We start from the raw sequence: 27037 nt of genomic DNA, 5'->3' as shown, positions 1-27037 counted from the left end.
CTCTGCCTTTGACCCCAAGCTTCTGGAGGGAGGGAGAGGGAGAATCCACAGTACGGAAACATAAGAAAGGATGCCGCCAATCATGATATTGTCAAAATTCTCTCACAAACTTTGCGGGACCATTGGGAATTAGAAATCGAGTTTACCAGTCTAACTGATAAGAACATATGAATAAAGTATGTTAAAATTTCACTAGGTATCATATGGTCTAATCACTGATGCATTAACATTTATTCCTATGTTCAAGTTGTAATTTTGACAAATCATAGCCTTGGTCGTGATTAGGACTTTTATTGATTGGGAAATTTCAATATTCTTTTCTGGTTGTTTGACAAATGAGGCAGCCCATAAATTGACCAAAGGTGTTCCATCTTTCTGTAGCAAATTTACTTTGAAGGCAACCAATTAAAAAAAAAGTACATAACTTAATGTTAAAAATTACTGATCTAAAATGATAACATTATCATCAAGTCTCTATTTCACTTTGGACAATATTAACAAACTAGTGCAAGGTTTTCCTTGCTGCTGGAAAGAGATACATAGTGTTATTTGTAAGGGGGGGAGTTACAGCACATATGGGAATTAACAAATGGAAAGCATGATGCACCATTATTAAGCAACTAGAATTTGATGTTCTTTAACTCTTGAATAATATGTCCTACAAATAATTTATGTTTCTAGTCAGTGGTTTCACCTAATGATGTCTGCATGAGAGGCCATCCTTAAACTTGTACTATACATATTAACTTAGCTCAATTATATCAAAACAATAGCTATTGACAAACATATGCAGAAAAAAAGGGTTGCTGCTGAACCCAACTCATTATATAAATGTTACACAGTATGCCTTGTGCCCCAGGGCTTCAAGATTCAATCTTTTATGGGAAAAAAATATCCCTCTTTCAAACTGGCCAATCGAGGCTGTCTCTGGCTCCATTCTCGCTTTATAGCATTTGCTAAGCCAACTTGATTTCCACTCATAAAAACTTTTACCTAAAGAAATACAAGTCTCCTGTCTAAATTCGTTTCTCTGTGCAAAGAAATAGCTATTCATGTGGAAGAAAGACTTCTTTTGTGGCAGTAAAAAGGCTAAAATTGCAAGGAGCCTAAAGTGGAAGCTTCTTTATTTTCAGTTTAAAATAGATATTCTAGCCTAAGAGCTAGTCCCGTGATCTTTACTAGATTGCAGTTGTTTAGATAAACTAGGACAATGTTCAGAGAACCTGGTATTATAGATAAAAGCAAATCCATTGGTAATAATTTTTGCTTTTTACTGCTTCCTGTTGCAGCATAAGAAGACCAGTTCCTTCTACACTTGGAACTTCCCCTATGCAACCTTAGTTTCTTATTCCTGATGATCTGCACCGCCCTTTGACACACACACACACATATATATAATAAGAAGTTGTTCCTTGATTCATCTAGAAGAAAGCAAAGTTCACAAAAACAGATTTAGGTATGAAAAAAAGTTGCTTTTAACCAAACCATTCAGTAATTGTTAGAATAATACAGTGGAGAATAGCCTAACTACGGGTTGTATGCGCGTCTAACCAAGATCCTGCTTCTGTTCTTTCAAGAGAATAAATCAACCATCATTTAAAAATTGAATTCAATTCCAAGGTACTTGGAAAAAGAAAAAGGGACTATAAATGCAGCACATAAAAGGGATAGTTTCAACTTATATCTCACAATTCTTTTTACCAACTCAGAAGGGATCATCATGAATTTAAACCTCTTTGAAGAAGAGTACTTTTGGTTTTGGATGAAGGATTAAGTTTCATTACAATATGCTATAATATGTTCCTACTCATGTGACATGAATACTTAAGTCATGGTTCATGAACATTGTAGAGATACGCAACTTGGCTGCAGATTTTTTAGCACTAGAACAAATGAAAGTAGTTCTTGAATAAATCTAGTTGTTAAAGCAGTTCCACATTTGTTGTCTTTGACAAATTCAAGCTTATTTGAGTTCTAAATATGATATTGAGATTTGTCACGAGAAATTTGTGTAGTATTTTGAGATTTGTTAGGAAAAATTTATGCAGACATGTTTCTTGCACTCTCAATAAATAGAGACTTGTTTAATGACAAATGCAAACTCATTTTCCAGCCCTTAATACAAGTTTTAATATACTTGTTTATACTCTTTTTTCTAACAAAGTGGTATTCAAAGAGCTAAGTCTTAAAGCCCTATGTCTTTTTTGAGAGTGAGTGAATCTAATAAGGATCTCTTCTCAGTTTAAATCTAAACACTTGAACCTTCATATCCAAAATGCTCGAAAATAACTTTTTGTCCCACCCTCCAAATTTTACAAGTGGCAACTACCAAATTTGTATTGTCAAGATGAGATTCTATTTGGTGGCTAGTGATCTTTAGGATACTAGTAATAGTTCACATGCTTTGCACGTGATTATAATATTCTAAAATGTATTATTTTTTAGATACTAAAATTTTTTTGTGAAATTTTGATCATCAATATCATAATATAGTATTTTTATGTTAATTAGTTTCCTTAGGCAGTTACTTTTAAAAATTTTATTAAATGGAAAGAGGCAAAAAGCATTCCAATGTAGTTAACATGTCTCTTAGGATTAAATTTGGAATCATGAATCAAACATTTTTTGATTTATAGCTTGAACTCTAACATATCAAATATTGATAATATCATGTTTTACCAAAATTATCGTATATTCATGATTTTATTACATAAACCATAATTGTAACAATTTTTTTTTATAAACAAAGAATATAATTAAGTTAGAAAAATAAACATACATGTATTTTGAATTCTCTGTATTCTTTTTAATGCTATTTTTATCAACGATGGAGTATAAATGATCCACCATGTAGAGTTTTTTTTTTTTGCCTTGTGCATTCTAACACTTGAAATTTCATATATAGAGATAGTTGGGTGTTTTCCATTTTTCTTTTCTTTTAATCATATTTTTTAGCACAATCCAATGCAAAGAAAGTCTACTTTTTTCATATGAGCACGATATTTTTGGTTTCAGTATCAGTGTTGTTGATGATCATGGAATTGGAATGAGAATTGTGGTTAATTAACAATTTTAATATCAATTTTTAGTATATTGCAGTGTCTTATCTTTTCAATTGCCAATTTTTAATCCATAATGGCTACCATTATTGTCAATTATTGGAATGCACTAAATCTGTCTAATTAAATTGTCAAAATAAATAAAATTTACTTAATTTTAAAGCTTTTCATTTCATAACCACTATCTTTATTCACTAATATTGCAATACAATAAATATATGTAATCAATAGAAAAATAAGGGTATTTTGGGCATCATTGAAAGTAATTTGGATATCATTCTTCATTTTAAGTTTATTCTTATTGTAATTCTTATTTTATCACTGGAAATGGCTTCGACAGGGTTTGATAGATAGATTTTGTTTGATCAAACCAATACAAATGAAGCATTACTATATTGTTGCCAATAACAACATTTGTCTTTCCCTAGATATAAGTGATTTGGATGTTGCCTTTGGTAATATTTGAATTGTGTTTCTAGCATTTTAATTCATTTGTTATTCAACTTATGTCATTTTATGAAAGGTTTTCACTTTTTCTTATTTTGAGGAATTGCTATTAATGATAATAATGATTTTGGATGGTGGTTTTTCATATTTTTCTTTTTTCCAATGTAATATTGCTATTTTAATTATAAAGGTGTCATAAATTTTTGTATATTGAAATTCCATTGGATGCCATATGAAAAATTCTTCTCCTTCTGAATTGGATATGTACAACTTATATAATTCATTCGAGAAATGCTTCTCAAATCATTATATTTCTCAAATCATTTCACTATTTATAACTTTAAGGAGATGTTTTTATCTAAATCAATGTGGTCTAATGCAATATAATAACCTTAACAATCAAACATTATTTTCTTATAAACCATCCACAATTAAGATTATATGAAACTTTAACCACAAATTAAGAAAGACATAATTGAAATATAAAAAATTAAGATCACAACCGTGCTTACACTTGTACTCCAAAATATCAAGACTCATGATACTTTTATATAGAGTACAAATGGAGGCGACACACCTTGTTCCAATATTGCTAAATAATCAACAATTATAAAGATAAGATCTCATAGAGATACAGTCAAAAAGAGATCGAAAGCCATGATAGATACCCACTTGCAATTTTAGATCCAATATTCACAAAAATCATGGCTTGTAAAACGGCAAAAGAAGCTTGAGATGCTCTTAAAGAAACTTTCCAAGACAATGACAAAACAAGACAAATACAAATCTTGAATATTATGAGAGAATTTGAGGCAAGCATTTAGAAAGTGAATGTACTTAAGAGTACATTCATTTCAGGTTTGAATGTGTTGTAATTCAATGCGTTGGATGTCAATTAATCGTTGGATGCACTTTGGACCTATTTCTATCTAGTTAGTGCTAAATTCGCTAGTTTCTTTGATCCCATTTTATGTTCCTTTTCTCTTTGCTTTCAATAGCTTGATCTGTACAGAACCTTCCTCAAAACTAATTTATGGAAAGGAGAAACGATCCCAACACTAAGAGCAGATAAGGTGGACAACACCAGATAGCATCTCTAATTTCTCGCTCTTATGTATTTTCCAATTTCAACAGCGAATTTTAAGTTGGACTCATTGATTATAAATTTGAATGTAATGTAATTAAGGGCCGTTTGAAGTTGTGGTAGTTTATTAAAAAGTATTTCATGTAATAGAGTTTTTAATAAAAGCACTTGTTAAATGCTTATGTACTTTTAAGTGTATTGTTTGGGCATATAATTTAATAAGTACTTATTGTTTTGGATAATATGTAATTTAAAAATTTTTAAATGCATTTATCTCTTTATTTAGTTTATAATATAGAATAAAATAATTAAATTTAATATTTTATTTTTTACAACACAAAATCTTTTCTAAAATCATTAAATTTTAGTTTGCTAAAAGTATTTTTAATATCAAAAGTTCCACTTCTAATTTTACGAAATGATATTCACAAAAGCCTCAAAAATACTTTTAGCACTTAAAAATAATTTTTTTTTAAATCATAAGCACCGCAACTCTAAATGGGCCTTAAATGAGACAAATTTTTGGGCTTAATCTATTTGCAGACCCAATGATTGATTACTTTTAGCAGATCTAGCCAAAAGGCCCAACTCCAACAAAAAGTAAAAAGATGACCTGAACAACACCCCCCCCCCCCAATCCCACCAGAAAAAAAACAAAAAAAAAAAAAAGAAAAAAGGCTAGGTATTCCATTTGATTAGTAGATGAAATAATTTCAACTCAGATGCGGAAAAAAAATTGTTTCTTCTCAAAAAACCAGCAACCAAGCATGCATATAGAACTGGTATGTGTTTCCATTGTGACCCAATCACTGTGGGATATTCGATGATGACCACTCCTTAGTATACTCGAAGATATCATGGTTGCATATCACTTATTTCATGTTCAAAAGGAAGCTACATGATAAGTCACTATTTTGTGCTATATTGGAATCATATTTTATGTTAATTTTAATTCCTTTTGTAGTATTATAAGAAAAAAATGGTCCATTTAATTAGAATTAGTTCTAAATGCTACTTAATGTTTAAATAAGATTTTTGTCCCTTTTACTCTTATAATTTTGGTTATTTTTGTAAGAATTGAAAATGGACTTTATTTTGGATAACAAATAGTTTTGTATTATATTGATTGAAATCCTAAAGTTCACAAGGATGGCGAGTGGTTCAAGTCACAAAAGCAAGAAAATGATGAAATTTGTTGAAAAAGAAAGTTGATTCGAATCCCTCTGAGAATCCTTATAGGGATTGCTGGAGGGATTCAATGGAAAAAATTTTGTTGAAACAGTGGAGTAATCCCCCCAAGAATCCAACCAAAAATCCGGATGAATTGCAAGAGAGATTTTGGTCAAACATTGTGGCTACAATTTGCATAACTTGATTTCAACTCTATTATTTCACATCTTTGAGGAACATTTTATGAAAGATTTGTAGCTATAAAGTGGAGATTCTAACAACAATTCTTTGCCTTATTTTTCAATAATGATGTGCTTTAGCTTTGAAGGCACAAAAATTGACATTTGAAGCCAATGTTCGCGCTTGAAAGAAGATACAAAAAGGCTTGAATATTTCTCCATAAATAGAAGCTTGTGTCTTCTTATTTAGAAGAGAGTTTGAAGAGTGCAAGAGCACACTACAAAAATGTAACTCTTATATATATATATATATATATATATATATATATATATATATATATATATATATATATATATATATATATATATATATATAATTTTAGGTTATCATAGTATCGTTTAGGCAGTAGAGTGTGTCATCAACTCTTGTATATTGGCTAGACTAGAATGAAAATAGAGATGAAGAAGGAAGGGATCAAACTTATATGACAAGGGTTCTCTCTTCTCCAACTCGTTATTTTTTGTATTGGATTTTTAAATTTAGTTAAAATACGGGTTTTGGATTTATGTTTATTATTTATTTTTAAAGTTTGTGCCTTGGATTTTGGTTGAACTTCTTATGATTGTATTGTTTTGATTCCTTGACTATTTGATGCTATTATTTTGAGTAAATTATTTAGCATTTTTGTTTATCTAATCATGATTAAGTGCCCATCGATTGTGATAACCTTAGGTGTTCGATTTGCAATGAGAATTGGAATTTAACACTAGTTCAACGATGTGCTAAACTTAGAAGTGGACTCATGCGAGTAAATGTGCACTTTTATGGTTTTTGTGATTTGTTTCATGTAATTTCATAGAAGTAATAAATTTGTAACTAATTTCATAATCATAGGAGTAAATATAGATTGATAATAAGCAGTGATGATTCACTACTAGAGCTCTAAAAAACATAATGAAATTTCAACATAACTATCTAAGATAGCAGTGCTCAATGATTTAAAAATTTGCATTTACATGAGTAATTAGGAATATCGTAATCTAAGAAGCTTTTATTTACTATTTTCTTGTACATTTTAGTATACTTTTATTTTCTTCAATTTGTTGATCGTTTCAATAATAGAGAAATTTTAATAATACCCGTGATTGTCCATTCTTCTGTGCGAATTCAACCCTTAATTCTTTTCTGTGAATTTGACTCTTAATATCCTATATTCAATTACAACCTATACTTGCAAAAAATAACCCATAGAATATTTAAAAATTTATAAATATAAAATTTGAATCCAAATTGAACTTAATTTTGTGTGCATGCCCTGCGTTCATCACCATACTGGTCAACTAAGCTATTTGTTTTTTTTTTTTCTATAAATTGTTATTTTGTAATTAACTTACACTTTACTGATGACAAAACTAATTAACTCATACATTACTCATGATAAACTAAAACTAATAGCAACCATAGGTAATTGTTCAATACAAATTAGGATTATTACAGAAACATGAATCATGAAATCCGCAAACCCATTTCCAATATTAGGAAAAAAAGGCATAGAAGAATGGGCAACATAAGTGCTAATTCTGCATACTGCTGATCCCTTAAAACGAGCCTCTGAAGTCCAGAACATTGGTTACTAGTACTTGCAGCTTTACCAACCCTCTTTCAACACATTAAAGCCTTTAATCCTTTTTATTTTGTCGTCGCTCTCTCTGCCCCTCACACTGAAGTATGATAAAAATGAATGGACCAATATAATCCGGTTAAGCTCTAAAAAAATACAGGAATTACAAAATTTCTTGTTATTCTCAACTGTCATGTGGGTGTTCAAGATTTGCTTCCACAGTTGCTTCAGCAGTTCTGCGAGTACCAAGAGGTTCATCTTCCCCAGAGAAAAGGCCTTTTAACTGACAGATTATTTCTCACCGTGGCACTTGTTTATAAAAGAGAATATAGGCCTGATCATGGAGTACCTTGCCAGTATCAATGGCAGTGACAGAATCGTCATCAAACCGCAACCACTGACGACCATTGGGGTAGAATGCATCAGCAGTATAATGCCCCCTTGATGCTTCTCTTCCATGGTGGGTTATTGTTGAAACAAGTTGGTATTTTCGTCCCTGCACAATGGCAAGACAAAAGAATTGAACTAAATCTCATTTACAATTTTCCAAAAATTGCCAATGTGGCTGAAAGTACTGCTAGCTACACATTGCCACAAATTCTCCATATTTCTAAAACCTTTCCCAATTCCACAAAACTCAAAAGAAACCAACTAGGTTCTCAGTACACTTCTGCTTTCCCAATTTGTCATTGCTGACTGACATCATGGGAAAAAAGAACCTGTTTGTTGTTGTTCTGAGAATTAGGAATAGAGATTCCATCCTACAGGAAGCATCTCATTCAACAATAAACACTCTGAAACATGAAAGTATTTATTTTATCATGCAAAAACTTGTAGTTACATAAGAAAATATGACGCACTGGAAGATCCCTACCTCAGTAGTTGGAGAAACAAGCAAATCACGACTAAGGACCAGTTCCAGAGGGAATCGCACTGGTTTACGTAGTTTGGTACTTCCACAGGTTCCATATCCAAACCGCTTCAGATGTAAAATCATTATCTTGGGAAGTGTCAGTATGCTAACAGATTTCTTTGCAGTAGCAAAGCCAGCCTGACAGATCATGAACATATAAATCAAAACTAAAGCCCATTATGCTATTCCAAGATTCTTCAATTATACTCGCAATTCCAATATAAAAGCACACACAAGAGACAATACATAAATCTTCCATGGTTACCAGAAAATACACAATGAGACATATTTTGCTCCCCTTCCTCCCACAAACCCCAACTAAAGGAATTGGTCCTAATTCACTCATCCATTTTCATTATCTATAGAGAGTTTTTACTTCGATCCAACTATGATTATGTAAGCCACCAAGTATCTAACTACCAAAAGAACAAATAAACAAGGGCAAAAAATTAAAAACAGAAATAAAAACGTGTCCAAACCATCCATTCAACACTTGCATGTCTGTTTCAAGCAGAAAGAAGTCCAGCAACTGAAAAACAGTATTTTAAGAAGAAAAAACCACACTGCATAATGTCAGGTCTAATAAGCAAAGCAATTATCATGCAATCAAATGTTTTCATGGTGGACAATAAAGAGGCCTAAAGGACTAAAATTACCATATTTCATCTAATCTGAACAACACAAAAGGGCAATCATAAATAAGAAGCAGACTGGAGCCTGACAATTATTGAAAACTATAAACTCCCACCTATCTACTCAAGCTCTCTGAAAAGCAAAAGACAACCTTCGATCCAACCTCCTTTTCCAAGTTTTTCATGCTTACTGATCTTCAAATACACCAAAAATACAACATTATGTAATAAAGACAGATTACCTTTCCACTGGCTGATGTTCGATACTCCTCGAGTGTCTCAGTTGCAGAAAATAAATGAAGAGCATCTTCAATCGTACGGACAGCTTCATGAGAGATATCAAGATGGAGCAGAAGAAAAGGCTGAACAGTAGCAGAAGCTTTATTTCCTATTTCACATAAGAATAGGTTAAAAAAAATCATAAACCTTTAAAAATAAAATAATTCAGGTATTATGCTACATAGAGAACTTATTCACATTGCAAAGATAGAAACGTAAAGGGCATATGTAAAGAAAGATCCAAAACTAACTGATCACACAATCAAGAAAAGGTGTCAACTGCACACAAGGCATAAAAGCAGAAAACAGAAAATATCAATGCTAAGCAACCACAGTATTGAATCACTATCATATTTGAACCAACTCCACTCTCCCACCCTTTTTTCAGAAATGAATTGCACCAAAAATATGTATAGTAGTAAAACCAAAATATACAGGCCAAAGAGGTACCAGATCTAGGTGAACAATTAATGAACCAATCATCAATGCGTTTATGTTTGTCATATCATGTACCACCAAGGACTTGTTTCATGTTGAATAGATACATAAAAGGTAGAATAAGTTAAACAAAATTTTGTATCATAATATATTTCCTCTTAACTGCACCACATTAAGCCACCATATTTTTAACTGCAACAAAGAACCATCCAAAATACAATTACCTCTTGCCCTCACAACACTTTGCAATTGTCCCCCAAATATTGAACTTAGCTTTGAAGGAACAAAGTTCTGTGTTCTTGTGACAGCAGACTTATTCTTTCGGCCCACAGTCTCCCACTCCTCATCTTCAGCTGAAGAGACAACATATGATTTTCCTCCATTCAAGCTTGACTGACCTTCAAGCTTGAGTAATTCATCATGCAGTTGGTGCATGACAAAACTAAGGAACTCCTGAGCATCTTCTTGCCTGTAAAGGATAATAGTGGCTTCCTAAATGTAGTCAATCATAATAAAATTTACTAAATATACAAAAGAGCAAACTTTTCAGGACATCTGCCCTCAAAGTACAACATACACACAGGTGTAGCTTTCAGATACGCATGCATAATGATGTTGAACGAGATGGGGGGGGGGGAATAAAGGAACTATAACATTGACTTATGCGGTAACTTTTTCTCTAGCAGAACCTAATTTTTCACATGCTACAACACCAAAAGCGAATAATAAAATCTAATGCCTTAACAACACATTCTGCACAGTGAACTCAATTACACCATCAACAATGTCATTTCCATCTAACTCCTGTACTAATCATCAACTTCAAGATAGTAGTCTTCAGCTTGTCTGTTAACCTCAAGCTACTCAAGAACTACAGAAGTTTACCGATATTAACATTTATGCATTGAGAATTTCTAGTACATGTTTTACTCGAGTAGTTAATGCAATCCCTTCAACAAAAAGACAAAAATTTTCACTCAATCATCAAAGCTATAGAAAAAAAGGCCACTAAAGCAACGCTTAATTTATCAGCCTTAACAGACTAACCTAAAAAAATGATCATCTAAACCAGAGAGGGAAAAAGATCATTATGACAGCAACCATCAGGATAAGTTGGAAGGAGATACACAGTGCAACGCAGACATACCTTGGCCTAACAACTGTGCTAGTGGGCACATCAGGAGTGAAATTTTTCAGAACCACTTCAAATATGGCAGGACAAAAAGCCCGACCAGTTTCAATAACAGAAACATCTTTTCTCTTTGCATTCACACCACTTGGCAAGCTAAACTCATTAATGAATAAACCAAATGATGCCAGTGTTGGAAAGCCAACCTAACCATTGGAAAAAAAAATAAGAATAATGGTCTACACATAACAGATTAAAAGATAATATAACAGTAGAGGCTACAGAGAAAGATCGAATTAAGGGCTTGACGTGAACACCTTAGTAACATCACATATTCTTAACTCCTGAAAAAGCTGAACAAATGGGGAACATGACAAGAGAGCCTGTAATGTTGCGTTAAGGAAGCACAGGTTCCCTGAGTTGATCAGACCTCGAGGCAGAAGGTCCGCAGAAGCAACAAAAGGACCATCAGGTAACCTCTGAAGGGCTTCTCTGAATTGCTTCATATCCAAGGAATCGCTAATTGTTCCATTTGAAAATGCTCCCTTTGAATCCACGCCATCAAGAACTTGTGCTTTCAAGGTAGGGGATTTATGAAAAGCTTCATCTTCATTTCCAGATACACATGATACAGAAAAGTCCAAAACATCAATTTTATTGGACTCATTATTCCCATTGCTATAGAAGTGAATAGATTGGTCAACACTTCCATTTTCTTTCAGATCACCTCCCATGGGCTTATGAACTGAATTTACACCATGCCCTTCATTGCCCCTTTGCAAGTCAGACAAAATTGAATCTACAGGTGCTTTCACTGAACCAAATTGTATTCCAGGGTCATTGCCAAAACTACCAAAAGATAATTCCTGAACAGGGCTGGCAGAATCAACTTGCAACTCTTTCTTTTTACTAATCCTGGTACTGTTGCTAAATGATTGGTTGAGCATAGTTTGTGTTTCATCCTGCGTAAATGAACCAAAAAGCAACACCTGCAATACGAAAAGAAAAGCAACATTGAGCAAACCATAGGTAAGAAAAGCAAAAGCATCAAAGTAGTCACCATATGAGGTTATCAATAGAAAAACCAACTTCCCCCCTCTCCTCTCCCCAAACACCACCAAGGGAGAAGAAAAATCATTAAAAAAAGATTTTTCTATTGCATTGGATTCTTATTTGTTTGAAAGAAACTGTTATTTCACAAAACATTGCTTTAAGCAATCCCCCAATTGGAAGAGACTATGGTCTCCGATGACTAAAAAATTCTCCAGTTAACTGCTAAGTTGCAACCACAAAACTAAACAGAAGGCGAAAACCATCTAGTTTTTTCAAAAAACAGCTTCACAAAAGTAAGTTCAAAATGCAAGACAGGCATGTCCACCTAAAGACTTCCTTGAACTTGTAACATTGATCAATGGGTGGCAATCAATCAGTCAATGACTCGTAGCGAGTCAGCAAAATCACAAACTCACCAAAAAATTAACAGTAATCACTGGATGGCCACTCATTAATCAATGACTTGTAACAAGGCAGCAACATCATAAAGTCACCCAGAAAAGCATTGCAACATTAGCACCCAGTAATTTGAGAACGAATACTGACAGCAACTAATTAGTGATGCACCAACTAAATATTTACACATCCTCCAACATGCCTTTCTTTTGGACTAATTTCACATTGACCAATCAAAATAAACAATTTTCAACTGGAAAGCAATTGATACATACTTAACACCCAAAAAAAAAAATTCTTACTAATTGCAATACTTATCTTATTCTCTGGAATAGCAACCCAACATTACAGAAACAATCCCGTACTACTAAAAACAAGTAAAATGGGGTGAAAGAACAACTTCTTATAATCATACGCATAGCACAGTTAAAAGCAATGCTCCATAATCACATTCAAAGTTTAAACTTTTCGTTGATTCTTCAGTCAAAGGACTAAATTTTTTGCAAATTCAACTTATATTCACCAAATATTTCAAGCAAGTATACTAAATTCCAGAAATAAGACTCATACACAACTTCAAACACACAAAAATCTGAGCTTCTTCTCAGTACTTTCACAAATATAGCAGAAACAAAGAACTGAAAAACCTCATAATTCTCACTAACGTACAAAACCATCACAAAGGAAAAGGGTAAATCTTTCCAATACGATAAATAATATAATAAAAAAATCAAACAACTTCAAAAATGGCAAAAATTACAAAAGACGACACAAACCTTGGACTTGGAGTCACTCATCTTGTGCAGAAAACAGAGGGATTCAACTAGGAAGAGGGTTCTTGGTATGAGAATTAGAACAAAACAAGTGCATAGAGAATTTATGGAAAGCTAAAATCTGGTGATTAGGCCCAGTTTTTTTGGAGAAGAGGGGGCATAGGATTGAAGACATGAAATAACAGGGGTTGGAAAGAGAGAAACAGAGCATTTAGGAAGAACCCTTTTGGCCCTTTGAAGCTTAATTGAAGATCCGATTGGGATTCTCATCAACAAGCATCGACTATCAATCGTAATCTGCAAAGGAAAACGTCTTTTTTAGAGAGGAATGTTTAAGTGGGGCGGGGGATTTTGCTCTTTCGGGGTCTAATCTAGGTTTTAGGGCAGTAAGAATTTCCTGTAGTTTTGCAGAATTTCGAAATACCCCCTTGGACTTTCTTTGGGTTGCAAAGTGCTAAAAATTATCCGCTCCGTTTTGGATTCTTCTATTTTTTTAAAATAAGTTTTTTAAATATAATATTACAGTAATATACAAATAAAAATAATTCAAAAAACATTTCATTCATATAATATATTAAAAACAACTCACAAATACACACAAAAAAAAATTTTAAAAATAAATTTACAACAATTTTTACCTATCACCACCATCCACTATCACTGCCACCACCCCGACTCACTACTATCGCCACCCTTCCCTCACCACCACACTACCACCGTCACCACCCCCTGTCTTCTTCCTTCTCCTCCCCCTCCTACCCTTTCTCTTATCGCCTCCCCTCCCCTTCTCCGCCACCCTCCGGCCCTCCCCTCCCCCTCTCATGGGCAGATCGCGACTAGAAGATTTGGTACTTTTTGGTTTCAATTTAGCCGCAACCAAATCGAGGGGGAGAAGGGAAGGCTGGGGGTGGAGAGGAAGGGAAAGGAAGGAGAAAGAAGGAGGGGTGGCTATGGGTGGTAGTATTAATATTTAAAAAATATTTTAATTTTAAAAGATACTCCAAAGTATATTCCAATAATCCTTCCAAAATATCTATAGTAAAAGTTTTTTTATATATATTGTTACAGTAAAATATTTTCAAAACACTTTTAAATGTAATTAATCCAAACGGAGAATTTTAGCACCATACATCCTCAAACTACACAATTTTTTTTTTGTAATGTATTCCTATCAATCCGCAGGCAGGGAATCTAGTGAGTCAAAAGTCGTTCATATTACTTAATCTAGTTAAACGGTCAAAATGTCCTCCTTTACTTCAACAACTAAGTTGTACATGCATGTATTTGGGCATTTTGTTCTTATTACACTTGTTGAGAGAGCATAGACAGAATAAAAAAAAAATTTTGGGAGACGAACTCTAATTTAATTAAAATTTATGTATATAACTTGAAATATTTTTATTTTTTTTTGGTGAAGGCAAAAGTTTAAATTTATACAAAAGTTATTTTTTTAAAAAATTTCAACGTTTTAAGACCAAAAAAATTAATTTTTCAACCAGCCCCCCTCCACCCAAAACCTAAACAAAATTCCACCTATGAGAGAGAGAGAGAGAGAGAAATTTTGAAATTGTGTGAAGAAAAGAAAGCAACTGTTGATATTCATAGAAAGAAGGGCAATTTGACCACTTATTAATGACTTTTTACTCATTACATTTTGTGATAATAGGGAACAAGTTAATTTGGAGTAATAGAATTTTTCTTTTAGTAAAAAAATACAAAATTTCTTCTTTTTTAGAACCAAACATAAATGTTGATCAGGATTTGAAAGTAAACTAAACATCGAGTGAGATTTTGAAATATTTGTTGAAAAAAATTAGAGTGCAATAAGTAAAGCATAGTTGTTTCCCAGCTTGCATTTATTAAGTTCTCTAACTATGTATTATGTTGCCATCATATTATATGACCTATGAGCAAAGTTAACCCAATTAGAATGAGTGAAACTTTGGCACAGTGGCCACCAAAAAGAGACTAAGTCCCTCTTTGGGTTGTAGATCCCGGATTTGAACCCTACCTGCAATAAAAAAAATATATAAATGAGGTATCAGAGCACCTCTTTGGTCTAGTCAAGTTCTTAAACTTGCCCCTTATACACAATCTCTTTAACCTTTTAGGCTCTCAATGAAAATTAACAATTTAACTCCATCACCTAGCTCCCTTTATACACAGGCTCTTAGGCTCTTAGTGAAACTTAACAATTTAACAATTTGATTTAATCTTCAGTTTGATAGTTTGTGATAGGTAGAAAGAAAAATTTCTCCACTCCATCACCTAGCTTATAAATTACTTAACTTAAAATCACTTCATTTCATTATTAGTGAAATATTGATTCTTCTAAACAGGGCAGAGCTAGAAAGGAAATTCAGTGGGGATAAAGTTAACATATGAAATTTTAATAATTACAATATGAAAAAAAAAGTTTAATTAACAGTATATGCCAAAAATTATATGCACAATTAATCTACAATTTAGCAACAAAACAAAACCTCTCAAATCTCACTTTCCAAATAAAGATTCTTCCACTTCTCCTCTCAAAACCCTAATAAATTTTCTCTAGATTTTGTTCAGATAAAATAAAAAATGAGCAATGTTTGTGTGTTCCAAAGTGTAGTGAAAAAAGTTTTTAAAAAAAATCTTTTGAAATAGGTTTGTGTATTGGTAGCGTATTAAAATTGATGAAGAAGAAAAATAAATGCAAATTGAGTCTTTTTCTTTGTTTAAACAAGGTAGTGTAATTTATTTTAAGTGTTTTAAATTATTTGGATATAGAGACATATAAACAAAGTGCTACTACTTTAGATTTTGTTGATGGGTAGTGAGAGTAATTTTATTTAAGTGTGAATGTAAACTTACAATTTTGTATGCATCTATGGAGATTTTGGTGGGAAGAATTCTCTAATGCTTAAATTTTGTTGATCGATAGTGGGAGCAATTTCATTTAAGTATAGGAGCAAAATTACAATTTTATATATAGATATGGAGATTTTGGTAAGGTCGGCAGAGGCAATTGTCCCCAATGCCGCCACTTTGTCTCCATCCCTACAATTCTAACTTCTAAGTACCTTTTCAAACAGATTGTTGTCAATAACACCACTACCTTCACCAACATGCATAAATCAATAAGCTTAATCTTTGCTTTAAGACACCTTTATTAATTATGAAGTAAGGTGCTTTCCATACATCATGATAACTGAATAGAATAAAAATGGTATATTGTTTGATATTTGTGATTAGAGGTAGCAATCTGGAATGATATCCACTTATCCATCCATATAATGCATAATCAAATGGTTTTGGATTATCCATTTATAGCAGTTGTTTTAATTGGTTGACCAAAGTAAAACCATTAAATGGATTTACATGGATTATCCACAAAAACCATATACATTCATTTACTTAAAAACCAAATAAAAATCAAATAAAAGAAATGACTAAAAGCGGCAACGTTAGATGGACACAGATAGGCCTGTCAACGGGCCCGGGTTCGGGCCAAAATTGATAAATCCGGACCCGGACCCGTTATACTACATTAGTTCTAGATTCGGCCTGAATACCCGATGGGTCCCCTGTTGTTTCTACCGGACCTACACCCGACGGGTCCCGAATCTGGGTCGGGCCTGTTGGACTTGGCAACCTCATTCTCATCAGCTGTGCTACTTGGTCCTGTTGGATTACTTGGCAAAGATGACATCCTGCAATTAGTCTATAATAGAATTTATTAGATAAACATGGTACAAGTTTAAAGGCTTTTTCAGAATTTACCAAATACTGCTGTGGACATGCACTCATCTAGACCCAAACAGAATTTACCAAACAGAATTTTGTTATCAGTTTGGCAGAAGAAGGAAGCTGTGTTAGAATTGTGTTAGGTCCCTCGATGCATAATTTTTTTGGTACGAGATCCATCAATATAGACATATATTTATTTGAGGGATAAGAATACACACGGTTGAACCTCTTCTCTTTCGATTTTTCTATTTTTTTTCTTTTTTCGGAAACATGGTTGATACTATTAATTCACATAATAATATTTATAAAGATAAGGAAGTGTGGTAAGGTAAAAAATTAATACCAAAATATGCCGTAGAAATGATTCTTGAAGAAACTTAATACTGCATGTGATTTTAATTTTCTCTTGAATACTTGCACAAGTTTTAGCCTCAAACATTAAGCCTCAAAAATCACCACATCCCACGAAATAGACAAGCTAGGAAAAAAGGAAAAGCAAGGTTTGCCTGCTCAAATTGAACTTTAGAAAGCAAGTTTGCTTTCAAATCCCACGATATTTAGTTCTGAAAAAGAGAATTAAGAGAGAAAAACATCAATTAACATAGGTTTTATTACATGATTTTTCCATATTGCAAAATATCAGAACTAATCAACTTCAACGGTTGACATAATATTCCTCAACAAAGTGAAAATATAGGAAGCACATACCTGGTGCGGACTACGGAGAGGAAAATGTTTGTGGGTCGCAGTCTTCTTGAATTGTTCACCGGAAAAGAGGAGAGAGTGAGACTGCAAGAGCTGGGCTTCCTTGGAGCTGGCCAGATCCAGCGGTCTCTTTGGAACTGGAGATGGAGAGAGTCAGACAGCGTCGCCGGTTTCACGCGGACTGGTCACTTCACTGGCGTCTGGCGGAGGCGGTAGGAGGCAAGGCAAAAAGAAAAGAGAATGAGGGACTGAGGGGAAGAAGCCAGAAGGGATGTGCGGTGCAGGCAATGCAGCGGTGGGGAGTGGGTATTAGAGTTAGAAAAATTTGGGAATACATTACTGATATGAATAATTATGATAGATAGGTATATATATTTTTAATTATTAATTAATTAAAACGGGTTCGGGTCGGATACGGGTTGAAATGGTATATTCCGTATCCGACCCGCAAATTTATTAGACAAAATGGGTCCGGGTCCGGGTCCGGGTCACTGGTCTATATATCTATCTGTACCAGGCAAATGTTGGCGGGTCCAGTCCGGGTCCGGGTCTGGGTCCGGGTCCAGACCCGAACCGTTGACAGCCCTAGACATAGATCAAAATTTCAGCATTCTCTTGTCTATGGTGTCGTGCCCTAAAAACAAAGCAGCCCCAAATTCATCATCATCGTAGGTCCTTCTTTGCCTCTTCTTTTCTATTGGTTCTGCATAACAAATATGTATTTATTTCTGCTAATTGCTTTTTCATTTCCTTTTAGTGCTTAATAATTTTTGGTAATGCCTATAATCTATTTTCCCTCTTCCCATTACACCTTGCCTCAAATTCGATTCTTCTTCACAAGCCCACCAATCAGAATCTTCTTGTTGCGAAATGTTTTCCCATAATTTGTGGTTGGCCTTTTAAATCAGCCAATCTTTGGTAACACCTGTAATTTGTTTGATGAAATTCCTCCGACAGAATTGCTGGTTGTTACTTTTTCAAATATTTATGCTACTTGTGAACTCATGAGTCTCCTTTATGGCTAATGGGCACCATAGAGATATCTTTATTTGTAGTATTTATCCAATGAAAACTACAGTTGAAGATAAACTCAAATTTCTAGATTATCTTTTGATGATTTAATGTTAGACCATGTTAAATGGGAGAACTTCGAGTTAATTTTTGTAGTGTTTATTATTGAAGCGATGTTAGATTGTGGTTGACAAGATGAGAGAAGTATTTTCTCTCTTTTTCCATAAGTCAAAATGTTGGTCAAGTTTTAAACTTGATTATCAAGTTTTTGCAGATACTATAAAGTCTTGTGCTGCAATATTAGATGTAAACTTGGGGAAGGGTCTTCATAGCCATGTTATTAAACAAGGCCATGTTTCTTGCCAGATTGCTTCAAATGCTTTGCGTAACATGTATGCTAAATGTAAAGCTCAAGATGATTGCGAGAAACTCTTTTGGGAAATAAATATCATTTCTTCTTGATGACTTGCTGAGTTAATTAAGTAGCCAAATTGAGATGCAATGCATCCATTGGTTTCTACTACTTACATGTGAACTTGATGTCTTTCATAGAAAAGGCACCACATACAAATGCACAAGATGGAGATTAGCTACCATGCTTTTGGACTATTTCAAGTTATTGCCAAATTTTATCTTCTCTCCCTCTTTCTTTCACAATTACTTCTATTGAACATCCAAGTTACACATGTTTCTTATTTACTTCTGATAGAGAGTTATGTTCAAACAAAAGTACTTTCACTAAGGATATTTCTATTTTATTTTATTTTATTTTTCATGCCATCTTGTCATTGATCAATTAGTTTTTGTTTCTTATTTAGTTTTGGGCGAATTGGGAGGTCTAATAAGATCTAGATTTTTTTCCTATTCTTTGGTGCAATCAATATTAGGTACTTGTTCAAATGGAAGGAGAAGAAGAGCACAATATTGAGCGAGTTTTATCTACAAACTCTATACCTAAAAGTGGAGAAGCTATAGAAGAAAGTTCAACGAAGCATATTAGGAGACAAACATCAATTGCTTGGAATGGTTTTGATACTGTATCAATGACTACTGATGGGAGGAAAAAAGTTAATTATAAATGGTGTGCACAAACATATTTATTAAAAGGTAATTCTGGAACATCTAATATGCTCAAGAATTTTGATTCTTGCAAGTGGAGAGAGTTAAAGAATACAAATTTTGGGGCTCCTTTGGATCAACATATGTATCGTGAAAAAATTATAGTTACTATTATAAAATACAATTACCCTTTTGAATTTGTGGAACATGAGGGCATCCAAGATTTGTACAACTTCTTAAATGGAGAGGCAAAATCTGTATCAAGAAATACAATCAAAGCAGATATGGTGAGAGTGTACTCGAGAGAAAAAGAAAATCTTAAACATGCCTTAAAGAATGTGAATAGTAGAATACATTTAACATTTGATCTATGGAGTTCATCCACTATAGATGGTTACTTGGCGCTTACAGCTCATTATATTGATAAAGATTGGGTGCTCCAAAATAGATATTGAATTTTCGTCATATTCCTCCACCACATTATGGTGTCTCTTTGGTGACAAGGGTAACGGATTTACTCAGAGAATGGAGAATTGAAAAGAAAATTTTCTCATTGACTATGGATAATACAGCTTACAATGATGTTTTGGTGAATGTTTTGAAGTGTTATTTGAAGATTGCTGGTGCATTTGTGTGTGATGGAGAGTTCTTTCATGTGTGTTGTGGAGCACACATTCTAAACTTGATAGTAAAAGTATGTCTAGAAATAGTTGAGGAACCTCTTTCAAAAATTCAGGAATCTGTCAAGTATGTTCAATCAAATGAAGCAAGAAAAGTCAAATTTGTTGAATTGCTAGAGTCTCTATGAATTGCAAAAAGAAAGTTCAACAGGATATTTCAATAAGATGGAATTCAACATATTTTATGTGTGAATTTGCTTTGGAGCATCGAGAAACATTTCAAGAGTTGCAGTTAGTTGATCCAAATTATAAATGGTTTCCAACAGATGAAGAGTGGATAAAGGTCCATTGCATATGTCTGTTTTTTAAACTGTTTTATGATATCACTACATTATTTTCTGGATCTCGTTATCCTACTATTAATTTATATTTTCATGGGGTTTAGAAAATCAGCAGTTAATTTGTGAAGAAATGCATAGTTTAGATGGTGATTTTGTTCAAATGGCTATGACGATGCATGATAAATTTAACAAATATTGGAAGTGTTACAGTTTTGTCTTGAGTTTTGTTGTGATATCGGATCCACGTTTTAAGTTGTAACGTATATAGTTTTGTTTGATAAACATATACTCGAGAATTTTTCTACATATGTGAGGGAGATTCGTGAGAAATTGCATTTGATGTATGATGATTATATGCAATTATATCCCTCAATTATGGCAGATTCACAAGTAGCATATTCTAGTGAGAGAGTTTCTTCTAATCTTACTGATGAGATAGATGAATTTACCATGTATGAGAAATAACACTATAACTTGAATAGGAATACATCACAGATGGATTTGTATTTAAATGAGAATAGGCTTTTAGCAAAGAAGATTTGGATGTACTTTAGTTTTGGAAAGAAAATAAAAACCAGTATCCAATGATTTCATTAATGGCACGAGACATTTTGAGTATCCCTATTACTACAGTGGCTTTAGAGTCTGCTTTTCAGGGTTGGTAGTGAAATTACCAACAAATATCGTAGTACCATCTTGCCAGAGAATGTAGAGGCTTGAATATGCACTAAAGATTGGTTATATGGTGGAAAGTGTAAGTATTTTTATATTGTTTATTTTGTTAAAAATTGCTTTTAGTGCACATAATATTTAGGGTAGTTAAATTACTATTTTTCTTTATTTAGAAATGATGTATTTGCTATTTTGTGATATTAATATGGTTTCACAAGAAAATGCCAAGAAAAAAGCTGCATTAATTATAGATTTTGCTTAATTAGTTACAAAACTTCTTGACTCTAATAGAGAGGTTTACAAAGAGGAAGTTTAGTCATGTGACTTGTTGGATTGCTTAAAGCTAATATAGCTATTGATTGTTACTTATAAATTGCAAATAAAATTCTAGTTAACGATTGAATTGCTTAGAGGCGATACAGTTATTGATTTATGAATCTATTAAATATTTTGTTAGAGGAGATTAAGTTTTGCTATGATGTTGCTGAAATAGCATAATCAATGATTATGCAACAATTTATTGATGTTTGCTTCTGTAAAGAAAGAGATACAACTGTCATTATGCTTCTTAAGGGGGATGTTTGTGTTAGATTCCTCACCTATATTGAACGGCAATCATACTGGCAATTTGTTTTTGAAAATATGTCTCATGAAAGATCAAACATCTTAGTATGATGTTGCTCACCTGATGCAACTAAACTAATTCTACTATAACTCCTAGTGGGTTTAGGCAATCAGATATTTATATATTTTTTTTCCTGTTGGGCTTGCAGGCTACGTTTCGTTTCTGTTTATGTAAAATGTGGGCAAAAGTCTGAATATACTTGCTTTGGGTTATTTCTTGTTCTGGGCCTTTAATGTTGTGTTGCCTTTTTTAGGGAATAGTGGTTTATTGGAGCTTCAAGGTTGTTTTAGGTAGGTTTTACTTGATCACAAATCTTGGTTAATTTAGTGTGCTTGACACTTTGATGTCTCACATTTAGTCCTTCCTTGCATGTTATTTTACAATGTCTTCAATTCGACAGTCATTCTTGTCCTTCAAATGCTATACGAACAAAGTAATATCAAGATAAGGTGATATATAGTGAAGATAGTCATAGAATCACACTTGAGTTTATCTGCATTTCATATTAATTTGTCACCGAGAGGTGATTATTTGATGCTATATCACACGAAATGCAGTGAATCCTATGCTGCTTCATCCCATGTACAATGTGTTTATAGTACTAATGCAAATTGCTCTTTGACAACAGTTTAAATGTGTTGTGACTCTGTGCTCCCAAAACTTTATGACTCTGTGTTCCAAACATAAAATGCCTCGTGTCCTGATGGATGGAAGACTATTGAAGATTGATTCTATACCTACAGATTACCATTTGCTAGAAACAATTTTGCTTGACCTCTTACTTCTTATATCAGCCTTGTTGTTTATAGTTTCTTTTTTTTTTTTTTTTGTGTGGCCATGCACACTTGTTGTGTAGCTTTTTTCTTCATTAACAGCATTGACAATACTTTGAACTTCTTTGAAGGTTTTGGTTCTCCCAAACCTACCTCTTAAACTTGGAATATTTGTTAGATTAAATAACTTTGATGCCTTCAAAAGCTGTAAAATATTGATCTTTGACTGTAAGTAGTAGGTAATTGGATGCATATATTACTTACCAAGTTTCACTCATATTATTTTATATGGATGCTTTTGAGTAAATGGAAAAATAGAGAGATGTTTTGTACGTATTAGATGTGGATGCTTTTGAGTACATAGAAAAAAAAAGTGAGAGATGCTTTGTACGTATTAGACCAGCAACTTCAGGAGAGGAAATGAAAAAGGTTCATAAGAATGGCATCATATTTACTTGATAAGACAGAGAAAAATAATAAAGTTTTGAATTTAAAACCTTGATATGGTTAGACAGATGGCATTTTAATGTACACATTAGGAATTTAGCTTGTTATCTACTATTATCTTTATTTGATTGATTATTGAGTAGATATGAGTTTGGGTTTTTTTTTATATATAAAACTAAGTACTTTGTCCTCTTTCTCACCCAAATACCCTAAAATTCACACTTACATAAAAAAGTATATTCATATTACAAGAAATGGTAAAACAGACAAAAAAGTAACCAAAATATTTAAATGGATTATAAATGGATAATTGGTTTTTATTTAATCTATTTAGATCCATTTAATCTAAATGGATTGGATAAATTTCATCCATCATCCATTCAAAACTAATTGTGAACCATTTATCCATATTACCACTTTTACTGGTGATGTCAACTCCAATAACTATAACAAAATACGTAAAGATTTATCTTTTCATGTTTTCTCTTTCCTACGTGGTTTAACGAGACTGTAAGTAGTTTCCTAATAGGATTCTTAATAAATCATATATATATATCATATATATATATAATAAAGTCGTATTTTCATTCTTATCCTTTCATGTTTTCTCTTTCCTACGTGGTTTAACGAGACAGCAAGTAATTTCCTAATAGGATTCTTAATAAATCATATATATATATATATATATAATAAAGTCGTATCCTCATTCTTATCTTTTCATATTTTCTCTTACCTACGTGGCTTAATGAGACGGTAAGTAGTTTCCTAATAGGATTCTTAATAAATTTTATTATTAAGTGCGTTATCAAGACATAGTGCATAGCACAAAATTTATGGAAAAGAAAAAGTTAATTGAATCCAATAAAATTTCACAAATCATATATATATATATATATATATAATAAAGTCGTATCCTCATTCTTATCCTTTCATGTTTTCTCTTTCCTACGTGGTTTAACGAGACAGCAAGTAGTTTCCTAATAGGATTCTTAATAAATCATATATATATATATATATATAATAATAATAATAAAGTCGTATCCTCATTCTTATCCTTTCATGTTTTCTCTTTTCTACGTGATTTAACGAGACGGCAAGTAGTTTTCTAATAGGATTCTTAATAAATCATATATATATATATATATATATATATAATAAAATCGTATTCTCATTCTTATCCCTTCATGTTTTTTCTTTCCTACGTGGCTTAACGAGACGGCAAGTAGTTTCCTACGTGGTTTGCTCCTTTTTTGTTTGGATATATATCAATTTTAATTTCCTATAAGAATTTTTAATATTATATGATTCTTATTTCCTACCCAAAAAAGGAACTGGAAAGTAATGCGATATAAATAAAAGAGACATAAATATCTCTATTAGATATATTTCCAAATTCATGCCAATAATTTGTGTACTACACAAAGAACCGAAGTAAATAAGAATTGTTATCACTACAAGAAGTAGAAAAGTAATTAATTTCAAAAGGAACTATTAATAACAGAAGTCAATATCTGATGTTGGAAATAGGATTCTTAATAAATTTTATTATTAAATGCGTTATCAAGACATAGTGCATAGCATGAAATTTATGGAAAGAAAAAGTTAATTGAATCCAATTAACTATATGTATTTGACTCGTACGGTCAAATATAAATTCCTATTTGAGATGCATTTACGAGCAAATGAGACATCTAAAAGGATGCTGTCATTTGAGTTTTGTGGCCCCTATGGCTGAAGTTTGCTAGAGGAAATTCTGAGGCGCTAGACCTAGATTGTCTCATTTCTTCTTGCTTAGAAAAATGATGTGGGCTTGTATATATATACCATATATATATATATATATATATATATATAATAAAGTCGTATTCTCACCCTTATTCTTTTATTTTGTCTCTTTCCTTCGTAGCTTAACGACAGGGCAAGTAGTGCAATGCGCTTTATGAGTTAACCCCCTAATAACCTACACTATTCCATCTCTCTTTTTTCTCTTGCCTTTACAATTCTAGATAATCCTGTCATAATTATCTCTTCCATTCTTTCATCCTTTTTTTCCTTAACCCTAATCGTCAAGCCTAAATTTCTTGGGGATTAGTATAAATAATTTTGAGTTATGTTTTTAACTCTCTCTCATCTTCAACTCAAAAGTTCAAAATATCAATTCAAATATTAGATTATCTTTATCAGATTATCGCTATCACAGATACTGTACATTTTTACTCATATATATGGTTCTCGATCTCATTACTTTATCAAGCAGTGAAAATGTTTACACTTTTCCACCAATTTTTTTGGAAAGTTTTTTTTTTTTTAACTTCAATGCAAGGATCGAATTTGGAACTTCGTTTTTATTTCCTTTAATGTAAGAACCGCATTTGGACTTTGTTTATGCTCGCTGTATGTGGTCTGTAATTTCCTACACCTTCTTCATAGCTAGGTCATTGAATTTGAATTTTCTAAATAAGTCTTCAAAAGTTACAGTTTGGTTTTTATTTCTGGCAAGGTTTTTGTAATTAATTTGTTATTTCAAAATATGGATTCACTCTTCAATTCAAGTAGAACACATATTGCTTTTTGGTTAGTGATTTAAAAGTGGCCTTTTAAATTATGTGTTTTCACAAGATTTTTTAATTGCCTTTGACAATTTATTAATTGTCTTCAACAATGTACTAATTTTTTTTTATTTTCTAGGTTTCTGGGGTTAAAAAAATTTTGTGCAGTTTTCAATGTTTTTTTTAAGACTTTGGTAGAAAGCTTCTAAAGAACAAGAAGGTGTCACTAATTACATAAATGGCAAGGCATCAGGTTCATTGTCATACAGCAGTTCACGTCATGCAATATATATCAGACTATTTAGATTTTTTATGTTTTTGACTTAAGAGCAAAATACATCTTATGTTTTCATTTTGCTTCTATTAGCTGTGAACAGATTTAGAATCTTGCTGTGTTCCTATGACTTGATTGATTCTGAATTCTGATTTTTTATTAATATTTCAGTCAGTTTCTTTTCTTTTCACATTAACCTTTAAGCCATTTATATTAAGTACCAAAATTGATGTTTTGGTAATGGGTTGACCATTCTTTTGTTTACAGAAGATCAGCCAAGATTGATCTTGCCTATTTTCAAGTTTTTGAATGTTATCATATCGTCGAATGTTTTTTTTTTTTTTTTATATTTTTGAATTATTAATCACCAAATTAGATGTTTAAATTCACATTATAAGACTATTTTTGAATAACAATGTGCACATAGTAATGTATTTAAGAAAGGTTATAATAGATTATACAGTAAGTTTGTATTTTATGCAAATATTTTTATGAACTACACTAAATAATTTATTATTTTAAACAATTCCCATTCAACGAATGGGTACAAAACTAGTTTTATATAATAAAGTCGTATTCTCATTCTTATCCCTTCATATTTTCTCTTACCTACGTGGTTTAACGAGACGGCAAGTAGTTTCCTAATAGGATTCTTAATAAATTTTATTATTAAGTGCGTTATCAAGACATAGTGCATAGCACGAAATTTATGGAATAGAAAAAGTTAATTGAATCCAATAAAATTTCACAAATTTGAATTCATCGATTTCAATGACCTCTCTTCACGATGTCAAGTTTTTACATTCTTATCAGGTATGATGTAATAAGTTAATAGGGTAAATACTACTTTTATAAATACTATATTTAATTTTATTTATTTGAAAGTAGTGATTCCTAGATAACTATATGTGTTATACTTATTCATTTGTGTGTAATATAGATGTGTTCGGAAGACTTTCTAAAGTGGGACCAATTTATGAAGTTTCGAAAAGTAATGGAACTGTAAAAAAAACGAGATATTGCAATTACTAATAAAAGGTACTTGCTGCATTTTTTTATAA

General features: G+C 32.4%; 1 protein-coding gene and 2 long non-coding RNA genes across 4 annotated transcripts; 1 reads left to right on the top strand and 2 right to left on the bottom strand.

Moving 5' to 3' along the window:
- Positions 1-7344: 7344 nt before the first annotated feature.
- On the bottom strand, positions 7345-13932 carry LOC113727232 (ubiquitin carboxyl-terminal hydrolase 24). Of its 2 annotated transcripts, none has more exons than XM_072075783.1 (7): positions 13813-13932; positions 11270-11941; positions 10971-11158; positions 10048-10292; positions 9349-9494; positions 8436-8612; positions 7345-8057 (listed from the first exon to the last, which is right to left on the bottom strand). In XM_072075783.1, the coding sequence occupies exons 2-7, from the start codon at positions 11897-11899 to the stop codon at positions 7860-7862; spliced, it is 1584 nt and encodes a 527-aa protein (XP_071931884.1). In that variant the 5' UTR covers positions 11900-11941; positions 13813-13932; the 3' UTR covers positions 7345-7859. The 2 variants fall into 2 exon arrangements, with proteins under 2 accessions (XP_071931884.1, XP_027107068.1); XM_027251267.2 differs by lacking the exon at positions 13813-13932 and adding an exon at positions 13178-13517.
- A 2512-nt stretch (positions 13933-16444) lies between these two features.
- Positions 16445-17935, bottom strand: LOC140035312 (uncharacterized). Its single transcript, XR_011839364.1, has 2 exons — positions 17609-17935; positions 16445-16874 (listed from the first exon to the last, which is right to left on the bottom strand). It is a non-coding gene; the product is annotated as an uncharacterized lncRNA (long non-coding RNA).
- An 11-nt stretch (positions 17936-17946) lies between these two features.
- On the top strand, positions 17947-22836 carry LOC140035313 (uncharacterized). The gene is made up of 2 exons (XR_011839365.1): positions 17947-18273; positions 19504-22836. It is a non-coding gene; the product is annotated as an uncharacterized lncRNA (long non-coding RNA).
- The last annotated feature ends 4201 nt before the right edge of the window (positions 22837-27037 follow it).

The sequence above is a fragment of the Coffea arabica genome, chromosome 2c, assembly GCF_036785885.1.
Source record: "Coffea arabica cultivar ET-39 chromosome 2c, Coffea Arabica ET-39 HiFi, whole genome shotgun sequence".
NCBI classification, from domain to species: domain Eukaryota; kingdom Viridiplantae; phylum Streptophyta; class Magnoliopsida; order Gentianales; family Rubiaceae; genus Coffea; species Coffea arabica.
This window is presented reverse-complemented; position numbering and strand designations above follow the sequence as displayed.

Bases quoted from the DNA above. Each gene is read 5' to 3' on its own strand.
- LOC113727232 (XM_027251267.2), bottom strand. From the start codon at position 13,198: ATGAGTGACTCCAAGTCCAAG. The intron at 11,942-13,177 runs GTTTGTGTCGTC...TTCGTATTGCAG, and splicing joins TGAGTGACTCCAAGTCCAAG to GTGTTGCTTTTTGGTTCATT. The intron at 8,613-9,348 runs GTAATCTGTCTT...ATGATCTGTCAG, and splicing joins GAACATCAGCCAGTGGAAAG to GCTGGCTTTGCTACTGCAAA.